This window comes from Hemitrygon akajei, chromosome 7 (assembly GCF_048418815.1).
Source record: "Hemitrygon akajei chromosome 7, sHemAka1.3, whole genome shotgun sequence".
NCBI classification, from domain to species: domain Eukaryota; kingdom Metazoa; phylum Chordata; class Chondrichthyes; order Myliobatiformes; family Dasyatidae; genus Hemitrygon; species Hemitrygon akajei.
The window spans coordinates 88,839,383-88,852,108 of NC_133130.1; the positions used below are offsets into that span (position 1 = coordinate 88,839,383).

Consider the following 12,726-nt stretch of genomic DNA (forward strand, 5'->3'; position numbering starts at 1 on the left):
CACACTCTCATGATTTTTGGATCTCAGCTCTAATTAAAAGATGCTGATTAATTATAAAGAACATCATTGAAGTGTTCATAGCTTTAACAATATTAGAAAAGAGCAATCTAATATACTGTATAACCAGGCAAGAGTTCATTGCTATGGGTATAGTATGTTGTGCCTAGTTCTGATTATGATCAAACTTAGATCAACAGGTTATTTTTACCTAATTGTATATAGTGTTCCATAGGAAGTCAAAATATTCTTCATGTTTACATTGATGGAGCTATGTGATTATTTATAAATCACAAACCTGGCAGAAGTTCAAATTAAATGGGAATGAAATTGAACTTGGCCTTCAGTTTTTCACCAGTTCAGAGTTGCTGAGAGAAAAAAATTGGTCATGGAATCATTGCTGCTGTGTGATACCTCAACAATGCTAATAATCTGTTAGAGGACAGTGTTTTGGAATGTATGACACCTTGCCAGCTCTTTTTACATGCTGTAATCCACCTTCAAAATGATGTTGGGTGCAGCCAGCGTCGTGTCATTCTGAGCTTCCACTACAACATGTAGATGTTGGGTGTTTGCGTGCTACAGTGGAAGTGATCATATCATTGCTAAGGCTATTCATTTTGTTTGGATCAACCAATGAATGAATGTGGACAGAGAGAGCATTAAGCTCTGTGCAACTTCCTACACCAACTCAGTGTCAAGATTGTCCATGTACCTTGACACTGAATATGGGCCTCTCAGTGCACCAATCATTTCATTGTGCCTTTGCTCAGCTGTCTTCTTGTGTTGCAGTAGGAACTATTATCGAACTTCTCCTGCCCTAATCCTCTGCAGGCATCTGACCTTTAGCTATTTGGAGTGAAATTCATGCCTACATTGCCCGAAATCAAGGGCTACTTCCCACTGTTTTGGTGATTTACCTCACCTGAAAAAATATAGCTCACTTGCCATTTTCTCCATATTCTCTCCTTTGTTCTTTATCATCCTTGTCAATTCATTCATTTATGCTTGCATCTAATTTTCTATCGATATCACATTTCTTTTTTAAATATATTATAATATTTGGATAGCTGAATAAATAACTGATCTTTAATTTCACAAACATAAAAGCAGCAATGGAAAACATGAAAATGGCAATTCTCATTCAAGACTGAACAAATTGCTTGTCAGTCTTTGGGAAAAGTAGGTACCTAAGTACTCATTATCAAATACAAATGCTACCACCTGATAAATTGAATTTTTATAAGGTTGTATGCCTGGTACTGTAAAGAAGAGCCTGCAGTAGGGCTGTACACATGAAGATGCTCCTGATCACAGCAGTATTATGGGCCAAAAGCTGAAAGTTATATCTTGGATTTTACAGGCAACAATGAGGTCAGTGTGCTCAATTCTAATCTCAAAGAAAGCCGTCCACAGAGATCTAACAATATCTGTTGTGTGGATTTCCCCTTTACCAATATTATCTGATGTCAAGTATGAATTCTAGGGGATCTCTGGTGCCTACCAACCATGTCTTCAAACTATCTGAGCTGACAGTCATTTTGACAAATTGTCAGAGTTCAGAGATATCAAATTGGGAACTAAGAAAAGTTTTCAACCAAATGCAAAATATAGAGTGGACCTGTAGATAATGCAAACACGAGGAAATCTGCAGATGCTGGAAATTCAAACAACAACACACACAAAATACTGGTGGAACACAGCAGGCCAGGCAGCTTCTATAGGGAGAAACACTGTCGACGTTTCGGGCCGAGACCCTTCCTGGCCTGCTATGTTCCACCAGCATTTTGTGTGTGCTATAGATAATGTATGTGTAGGGACTGAAATATTAACCTTTACTAATATAACTGCCAAAACTATTAATAGAGGATAATATATTCTATGTATTTTAAGAGAGAATAATCTTTAAATACATGGAAGTTCTCAAGATTACTATGGGGAAGATGAGCAGAAATGCAACCTGTGAAGGAGCAGGGAATCACTGATGCACATCTCTGACTACAATCTTTGAATGCACTTCTAATCATGCAGAAGTTACAGTCAGACTAATTGTATAATCTCATCGAACACTGACACCTTTGCAGAAAATCCAAGTCATTTTCCAGAAGGTTGTTTCGCCTCTTGGAGTTGCCCAATTAATGGAGATGCAGGATAATGTCCACCCTCCCCCCCACAAAGTACTAGAATGTTTCTTTTGAAACTGTTTATGTGATGTTCTGTAGCTTAAGTAATCAGAGGTTACAAGTTAATATAACTTGTCTAATGGCCACCAAACAGTGCTGAACATCTGTAATACCTATTATTGCATTGTACAAACAATGGAAAGTAGCATTGATGTGTTTAAGCATTTTAATATAACACATCTCTCCAGATGTGAGTAGACATACTCTACAACCCTCATGACTTATTCCAGGAAAACTTGTAAGTGGAAGAAGTAGAAAGTCACTCTCAATTTCCAATCTGAGTTCACTCAAGTTGAAACTGAAAGACTGTCTTACTTGAGTAGAACCCGGGTTCTGCACTTAAGAACTTTACTGGCATTCTAACTGATATCTGTAGAAAGAGGTTAATGAGCTATGGTTCTTGGGATATACCTGTGCCAATTGTTCATTCTTTAATAGAGCTTGTTGCAGCCTAGTTAATGCTACCACCTTCTCCCTTTCTCTATATTAATGAGACTGTAACTGTTAGAAACAGTAGGGTTAAACATGTAAAACAAGCTGAGTTAACCAGAAATGTTCAGAATTTGTTCCAAAGGAAGTTTTCTACTTTTATTAAGCAGTTTTGGTTCCATATTCAAAGTATTGTTTCTTTGGTGAATTAACCAGGCTAAATGTTTAACAAACAAACATTTCCACTTTAATTATTGATTTGTAAAATGTTTGTATGTTGTAATGCATCATATTATAAAGTATTTAATTTTTTTTAAATTTTCTTTCTTACAAACATTATATAATGCAGGAAAAAATGTTATCATAAAAACCTAACTTATGGAAGAACTCTACTCTCTTCAAATATGAGAGCATTTCTGAAGTCCCAACTGAAGGATGCATTTAAGTAGATCTTTCAATAACACTAAAGGAGCAAAATGAATAAGCCCTTTCTTAAGGTTAATGCATTTGTTTGTTTTCACATTAAAAATTCAAACAGAAACAAATAGTGCTTACCGACTCTAAATAGTTATGCATGGGTTTAGTTATGCACATAAGGAAACAAACATATTTCTGAAGAACTTGCTTGCAAGTAAGTCTAATTGATCTGAGTGCTCTCTCCTGCATTCTCACAGCTCCTATTCTCTCTATTGTACAGCCAGACATCTGACTCCAAATTTATAAAAGTTACAAGACCTACCTGTAACCTTTTGAGGATTATAATGGAGCTGCAGTAGTTTAAAACTGTTTTCAGAGGATATTGAGAGCTTAATGGTTAAGGCTCAAATATCAATGCACCAAATGGTTTTGGATATGAAATGTTTGAATTAGGCTTTGTCACAAATTCAATTGCATTTTGTTGTTAAGCCCACCAGTCGAAAAAAGAAAAAGGTAAAACAGAACTGGGTGAATCATTTCTGGCCTCAAATAGTCTAAGCTGCCATGATATATTAAAGCATTTTGAAAGAGTGGATTATGATGTAAATAGGATGTTAGTGTCTTTTTGAAAATTAGTTGGCAATTCATTATTCAGTAACATCACAGACCTTATTGATTCACCCCTTCTAAATTTAATAGAAGTATAAATTGATGGTTATTTTTATAGATGATTCTGTTTTACCCTCTCCTTCTCAATTTGGAATTCTTTGAAAAGAAAGCTGGCATTTAACACTTGCTGTGTGACTATATAATCAACGATGCAGACAAACAGCATCGGTTAGCGGTCCCCATTGAGGGGCATCACTGCAGAATATTTGACGTGCACCAGTTGGAAGCCAGAACTCAACTGGTTGTGAAAATGATAGCTAATCAAAGTAAATTCCATGACCCAATCCAATTAAAGCTTTTGAGTAGGAAGTATATGGTTTTATGACCTAATTGTATCAAATTTGTCTGAATTAGATTCTGCAGCTGTCTCATACTTAACTACATAATGTAAAATTCAGGAGAAACATGGAAATCATACTTTGTTACCGTTTTTTGATTTTTTTCTTAGAATTACTGGTATTTGATTATAAGTTTCAAATTTCTGGCTGCCATCCAGTGCAGTTTGAAAGAACTTGCGCACTATGATACACCTTTCTGATGCTGCATTAGGCTAAGTCTACATCACCCAAGATATTTTCCATTTTGTGCATAATCTCGTGCTGGGTTCCGGGGACATTTGATTATGGCTGATGTAACACTTGGCTAGCAGGTGAACCTTAAAGGGGGAAAAAAAGTAACAGTTAGCTGGTGACGTGGGCACAGTTTGGAGGATGATTTCACCCCGAACTGTTGACTGTATTCTTTTCCATAGATGCTGCCTAGTCTACTGAGTCCCTCCAACATTTTGTGTTAGTCTATTTTTACTCCTGAATCAACATATCATTCTGATTCTTTATCATGTTATTTGTAGAGGCTTCTTGGTGAATCTCCTAATTCTGTGGGGCAGTTCCCCTGCTTTAGGGATGATTTACTTTCACACTGTTTTGGTTTGGGAGGGGGTGCTGAGGAAGTAGTTGAAGCCAAAGTAGGCCCTTTCACAGAGGGGGCACTTGGTGGCTGACAGCCTGAGTGTGTGGAGAGGTGTGCTTCTTCTGACACCCACGCAAAACTGATGTGAATTCCTGATGCACGGCCTCAAGATTCTCCATACCCTCCCAAAGTGTTCTTCTCTACTCTGAGTTGTCACAGGACTCACTGGAGATGTTATTCTTCAAGAAAGCTTTCAACATATACTTACTTTTACTCTGTCCACCTGTTAATTTATTCCCAGGACAATTTGTAAAAGATCAAGCATGGGATCCTTGGCATCCTAATCATATTTTATTCTTGAATCAACAGATTGACCATTCATTATCACATTGGTATTTGGAAGAATTTGTTTGGCTTCAATTGACTGTTACGTTTCCTACAGTCTAAGAGTGACTATATTGCACATTTAATTAAAGGGGATTTTGAGGCACATTTTGAGTACTCAAGATTATTCCATATTTTAGACTGGAAAAGAAGAGGAAAAACATAATAATTTTAGATGGTTGAGAAATGCTGAATAGGTACTATTTTTGTTCATTTTCCTACTTTTCCTCCTAATCTCTGCTACTGAAGGCCTCAGCTGCTACATGACCTAGGTGTCTTCAACTACCTCTCATGAGTGCCCATTCTTTGCAGGATATTAAAGGTTCAGATTTTTTTTTTTGTATTCTCTTTCTCTTCGTGCTATTTGATAATTTAACAGTGGATGCTATAAACCAACCATGTTCCTCTGATCTAGAAGTTGTGTTTCTCAAAACAGTGATACATTGCCCTGGAATTTACTGTAATCCTGATTTCAACAAATGCATGAAAATTAAAAAAGATTGTAGATACTCAAAAATGCTCAGCATTTTCTGTATTTGTTGCTGTAATTAGTTGAAAGATTAAATGGAGTATTAACTGCAATGTTAAATACCTTAGACAAATCAGCATAGTTCAATGTTTTTTGCTGGCACAAAGTTATTACCTGTTATGTTTAATGATGTGATACAATGTATATAACCCAAAAAGTATAATGTAGCCTTGCATTCATAAAGTGATTAAGTCCACATTGGGTCAACTGTCCTGTATAAGAATAACTTCTCTGGAAATTGACTGGTTGCAGTTTGCTCATAATCATTGGTCTTGATTTTCAACCAAGTGAATTTGATATTATCCAGTCTTTGCCAATTTCTGTATCAGTTTCTTATGTCTTAATGGATTGAAACCTAACATCTCATGCAGAGAATAGGCAGGAGTCCTTTATCACTTCATAGCAAATATGAATCCTGATTACTTTTTTCTTCCTCCGATTATACAGAAACCCTTTGACCACTTTAGCTGTGACAATATAATGCAGAACAGGATTTTTAGTGTGGTGATTTCTGGTTTAAAACATCTGATATTTAATGCAGAATTATTGAATAAAGAACAAGAACAGTGTCAGGTTTTCATTTAGTGTCGCTGGTCTGATTTTCTTGAAATACAAAGATCAATAAGTCAGGAATTTTTTGGTTTAGCTTTCTTTGGAACAACTGGGCAAATATGCAGCTGAAAAGCAGCATTTCAGTAGGTATTGTTTCAGTTACATTTATGTTTTGTTTTGTTAGTAATGTTGTAGACTGTTCAGCATAAAGCAAACAATTTTGCTGCGTAGGTGTATCCTATCTAAGGAAATCATGTCCGCTCTTACTTTTGTCAATATTTAGGCAAGCAATCTCAGTAGTAACCATGTAGAAATTATCTGCATCTATGATAATGGAGGACCATATGGCTTTATTTACCTTTTGTCCTTCCCTAATTTATTTTTTTGTGTAGCCTCATTTTTGAGAGAACTCAATTTTTAATGAGACTGCAGAGAAATTCTATTCCTAATGCCTTCCAAAATTGTACTTTATCCACTTTGCTGAGGTAATATTTTTGATGCATTTCTTACAGTGGCCTTTTTTTGCATGGCTGTGTGTTTATGGTCTTTGCTAATGTACTTGCTCTCAAAGTGACTCATTCTTAGTGACATCAGTTACTATGACAACAAGGACTTGATGTGCTTTTTCCATTCTTGTTATCCTGTAACCTGCAACATAAGGAATTAATTGAATTGTAAAGGAATTTTTTCATCCATTATTTGATAATTATTGTTTATATATAGTTCAGTTAAGTATCACAAGAAAGATAGTTAACTTATCATATGTCATTAATATTCTAAACATTTAAAATCTAGCCGTCTGCAGCATTTTGAAGTATAGTCATTATATATGATTGTGAATATTACCTGGTTAATTATGCTTCCTCTTTGATTGTGATATGTCTCCTCTTTTTAAAAAGCTATTTGTGTTTAATGTAGACAATCAATACTAGAGAAACAGTAAGCTGAACCACAGAAACACCATGATACAATTATGTGGAGCATTTAAAAAGACTAATGCGCATCAAAGCTCTCTGTTATAATTTTAATATGTACATCGGAAAATTGCACTTTCTGACAATGTTATTAATAAAAGAAGCCGCAGTTTTGGTCTCAAGCAACCAATCTCTATCTAATTTTTAAATCTGCTGCTACACAAACATAAGATCTACAAACATGAACTTTAAACTTAATATGCTGCTGTTTTGTATCAAGGTATTTGAATAAACTGCAAAAATGAAATGTTAAAATCAGTGCAGTGACCATGCTAAGGGCTAAAATATACATTGGGCAAAATCTTAATATATGCAGTATGCTATCATTGTTTCTGCTTTTTCCATCCAGACTTGATGCATGTTGTCACGGTCCACATTACTGCCTGCCTGCCTTCATGAGAGAGCTGGCTATTGTACTAGATCATTTGGGTTTACGTTAATTTGGAGTCCCTGGTCTTACTGTCTTTGCATACATTATTTAGTGAATGTCTATGTTTTGTTAGCTGTTGTGTGCTGTATTGTATTCTTATGTGTTAGTTATGCAGGGCCTTTCATTAAACAGCAGGGTGTTATTAGCCATCGCCTGAAAGAGCTATATATTGTTTCTGCCTTGTTTAAACTGAGCCCAGAAGCTGACTACAGACTATTGGCCAAGCAATGAATTGGCAACTGATGACAGGCCCATAGAGGGCCTGAGGCTCAGGTGGCTCACGGCCTCAACTTTAGCTCAGCTCTTTCAACAATTTGTCACGCCCAAGCCTGCTCCTGCTGCGCCAGCACGTGCCAGCTTAGTGTCAAAGCGCCTGTTCGCCAGAAGGACACACCAGCCCAACAGCCTGCTGTTGACGAGGCCAGTGGCTTGCTGTGGCAATATGGAGTGGAAAGACCCAGCAACAGCCTGCATGCATTTCAGAAAAAGACAACATCTAATGACTTATGAATGGCATCAGTTGGTCCCTAAAGAATTGGCAGAAATGTGTGCCTCTGGTCTTACCAAATTAAGCAGGCTATTCATTAACTAGGGTCATCAGAATTTGAGTCTGTATAGAAAGGCCAGCAATAAATAAACTCATAAGGTCCATATTTCAACTCTAACACTAAATAGTGAGCAGACAAAATAATTTTACATTTAAAAAGCATCACTATATGATTAAATAATTTGTAAACTTAATTTTTTACTCTGTTTTAAGTCTTACATGTTACCTTCCATTGCAGTATAATTATAGAAAACACACAACTTTAAATTTTATAAGTAGCGCCCACCCTTCCCAGCCCAACCCTTTAATGTTATGTCTAATTTTGCCAGAACACTATTCTAAAACTCTTAGAAGTAACAGTTGACTGTATTATTCCCAATTTCAGATTATATCTTATGCTGTTCTTCAATGCATTTGCATTTTGACTGCCAATTTAGTATATGAATATCAACTTCACTCTCCAAGGAGTGTTAAAGACAACAGCAAATTTTACAAGGGCCTGCATTTTGTATGTGATTTATAACTATGTTTCAACCCTCTTTTGTAGAGTGTGAAACTTTACACAAAGAAGAAAATTAAAGCTCTCCACAGTGTGTCATGAAAGGCAGCTACAAGCAGGGGTGCTATTAGGGCAGCTGGAAGGTTGTTGAACTCTGTCACGCTTTTAAGTTATTGGTGACTGGTTTTTGATTACTGCGGCAGTTGCGAGTTTTACTGTGGTCATAGGGAAGCAATTTAGTGGTGTTTTATTACAGATAATGTAATCAGATTTTTGACAGAGTGTATTTCTTGTGTGGGGCTTTGAGTTTATTCTTAGAGCTCCAAGTTTTAAATAATATTCTTTGGCAGGTCTGGCACGCGTTGCTTATTAACTATGACACACTGAAATTGAAAACTGTTCGGCAGTAAAGTGATGTACTCCAAAGTGTTTTAAGTTAAATTAATTTTAAATGGTTTTGATTGATCCGAAGTTTTAGAGCATGTTGCAGTGAGAGTTCTGTTCAAATTGCACAGCTAGGCATTACTGCACATTTCTGCACCTGGGCCAGTGCTTACACAATGATCATGTATAATAAAAGAATAATAATATCAGAGCTTTACCCTCTGCCTTAATTTACTTGTTCCCCATTTCCCTACGAGTTCTGGTGAATGTTTTCAAATAGGTTAGATTCTGTGGAAGGGTACAAGAGCAAATAGGTTGCAATTTGAAAATCGTAAATTTTATCCTACCATCTGTCAATATTACAGAGTTCATTCCTTTAAATGAATGAATTATTTATTTTTATTTAAATATCCAAAACCACATTATACTGGATGAAATACTGCTAGTACCTAAAGTTGATGATGTCGTATTGTTTACATTAAAATTAATGCTAAAGTGTTTTCAGAATGCAGTTAAATTATTTTTTTAAATTTCTTGTTGCATCTAGAATGATAAAGAAGTTGTGAAATATTGATGGGAGCAGAGTCGTTAACATGAGCTATTGTAATTGTATAAATATTCTGCTGCTTGGCTGTTAGAAAAATACAGGTGTTAGAAATGGCATTTCTATGCATCACTTAAGATTTTGGTTATGTTCACCTCCACTTGCTTCTGCATACTTCTTTAACCAATCACACAGTTATGAAGAAAGAGCTCAGTACGTTGAAGCAATAGTTCAGCAACACAAAGAGGTCATGCCATTTGAAGATTTTGCAGCCCAAGTCTTCGCACCCTCCCCAAGCTACTCCCTCAGTAACATGGGTAAGTCAAATTTATTCTTTGTGGATCACTCCGGTGTCAGATGTGCAACAATTTTTTGCAGACAAATGCTCAAAAATTCAAGACACCCTCTTTTATTTAGAATAAATCAAATGAATATGAAATGGAAAAAGTACTCATTTAATTTTTTTGGTATCAAAGCTATTCCTTCATCCATTTTTATTCATTTTCTTTTCTTTAATTGGTGACCATCCAAACCAGGTAAGTAAATGAATTTGCTTGGCATAATATCTTCACACTAAGTAAATGATACAGATTGATACGTATTGAATGTACAATAGAGAATCTTATTTGAATTAGTGCTGAATTGAGGGCAAAAGATCCAGTAGTACAGAAGTCACTAATATCCCATATTTGTCCTGCAGTTGGTCGAGGAATACTATGCACATTCCAAATATATAACACAAATAAGTTCCAGAAGTAATATCAAACAAATGTAATTATTAATAGCTATTAGGCCTCAATTTTGTGCCAAAAAATCATATTGTAATTTACTGGCATCTTCAGAAAGACTCCAGACTTTTCCAGAATCTAAGTCCTTAGTAAAATGTTACAAAAATTGTGGCTTCTTGTGTTAGAAGAAGCAAAATCCAATCATTTATCAAACAATTATAGTGAAGGACTTCAATGAAGTGTACTAAATAATCCATTACTAAAGCAAAATACTTTACTGAAGAATTTTGAAAGGTTTCAAAAGTTCAAGAAGTTTCTGAAAACATTGTTACTTTATTATTATTTTGAGAGTTGCTGAAAATATTTGTTGATGTGAAATTTAATTCACGATGTGCTTTTCTAAACTTTATTTTATAAATTACAGAATAAAATCTTAAGCCTTAATAATAATATGCCAGCAAATTACTTGATTTTACTGGCATTCTTAATTCTATTAGCAGCAGTGGCAACCATTTACCTCAAGCCTAACAATCTGTTTAGTTGATTACACAAATTTTCCACTTGGTCCCTTAGTTCTCTTTTTTGCTCAGCAACATATGCCTTATCTCTTGAAATCATTTATATGATTTACTTGTATGATAATTCCTAATAACATGCCATATGCTTATTTTTGGCATGAGATATTTCTGCTTATTTCTGCTCTGTAGGCCAACTTTTAAATAAATTCATTTTTCTATTGAAGGCTTCAGATTGTATGCAATCTGCTTGAACCAACATCATCAGCGGAATTTGTGGTATTAGGAAACATTTTCTTCTTCATAATTTCCTATCCTCTGTTGCTGTTCTTTTATTCTCTTGTGATGATCATTACAGCTTTCATTTCTGATTTGTATTTTATCCTGCTAGTGTAGCCTAATATTTTGAACTGCATTAAAAAAATTGCATGTTGATTTCAACTGTTCTACAACACACACTGAATTCATGTACAATCATTTGCACTCCCTATATTACCCCAGATTCCTAAAAAGGTTATAACCTTTAGGCTTTATTTCTTGTGTAATTCATTGTTTGCACTGATTCCAATTTTAGTTCATGGAGTCTGTTTGCATTAAGCTGAAGTGATTTAAGTACTATTTAACTAACATTTAACTTATTGATTGTATCGTCCTACCAAATGAAACAAAATGAAATTCAGTAAAAGAATGATACTGGATTTTACATAAAGAGATGGTCAGTATTTTCTCCTGTGGGTGTATATCTTTTTAATACTTCTTTCTTTTTGTGTTTTTCTGTATCTTTTAAACTATTTTTCTCTTTCTGTGTAATGTGATACAATTTTATTGATATTTCCCGAATGCATTGTACCTGACCTGAATCAAAGAGTAGTGTGAGGTTTGTCAGTTTATTGGATGGAAATCAAATCCTGCTAAAGAAATTGAAGATCAGGAATCCAGGCAGTTTCAGCATTTTGCTGTTGTGATGGACATCGCAAAACCCACCTAGTTTGCATCAAATATAAATCAAATGAGAAGTTTTACAAATACATCCTTGATAGATTCCTGAAGCAGTATGGTTCTTGTCCAACACTAGAGTCTAAGTAGGGGAGTGTTGGAAAAATGGTGGCCTTGACTCAATTTAAAAAAGAAAATATAAGATGAGGTCTGTGGATTAACTTTGAAACTGAGTTCCCTCTGTAAGAATTAGTTTAAGTAAGTATCCATTCAAATGACCAAATAGCCCAAAAGATATTCATTTGTGAGATTGATATGGTATGTATTCAATGCATATGCATGGTATCATTTAATTACAGAAAATGAGATGAGTGGCATGGTCTGTAAAGCAAAATTATAGTTTCAGATGAATAACAGGATAAAAAGCAAACTTTTATTTCTTGGATTTGTTAGTGCTTTACAGCATTGTGCCTTTGGGGATTTGGGTAAATGAAGAACAATTGAATTGAAACCAATTAAAGTGCATGGCTGAATGGGAAGAGTCCAGATCCAGATGGGATGGAAATGGCTGTGACCAAAACAAGATGGACATGTTCACTTGAGCTGGTCAGAAGTAATCACTTCAGGGAGAAGGGTCTGATTGTGGGGTTGGGCATCCTCAATACAGCAGGAAGAACAGCTGATGGTCAGCAAAGAAGAACATGTCTATAGAGGTGTGAATCGGTCATGCTATTCCAAGCTTTTGCTGCTAGAAAACAAGATTATTCAATTCATGTCCTGCAAATAGTTCTGCCTGTGGATTCAGATTTACTTACCTGCTTTTAGACCATAAGACATAAGAGCAGAATTAGGCCATTCGGTCCATCAAGTCTGCTCTGCCATTCATCATGGCTGATTTATTATCCCTCTCAATCTTTTCCTGCCTCTTCCCTGTGACGTTTTCCTGCCCCTTCCCTGTGACCTTGATTAATCCTGAACCTATCAACCTCTGCTTTAAATGTACTCGATACGGCCTCCACAGCCATGTGTGACAATAAATTTTGAGGAAATTCCTCCTTATCTCTATTCTAAATGGATGTCCCTCTATTCTGAAGCTGTGC

At 35.5% G+C, this 12,726-nt stretch overlaps 1 protein-coding gene across 4 annotated transcripts in view; it reads left to right on the plus strand.

The window, feature by feature from the left end:
* The window catches only part of ralgapa2 (Ral GTPase activating protein catalytic subunit alpha 2), a 477,749-nt gene that overhangs the window by 398,669 nt on the left and 66,354 nt on the right, over positions 1 to 12,726 (plus strand). For all 4 annotated transcript variants that reach the window (XM_073051378.1, XM_073051381.1, XM_073051380.1 and 1 more), the window contains one exon: positions 9,643 to 9,764. In XM_073051378.1, the coding sequence (XP_072907479.1) occupies positions 9,643 to 9,764 (122 nt within the window). The remainder of the gene's footprint in view (positions 1 to 9,642; positions 9,765 to 12,726) is intronic.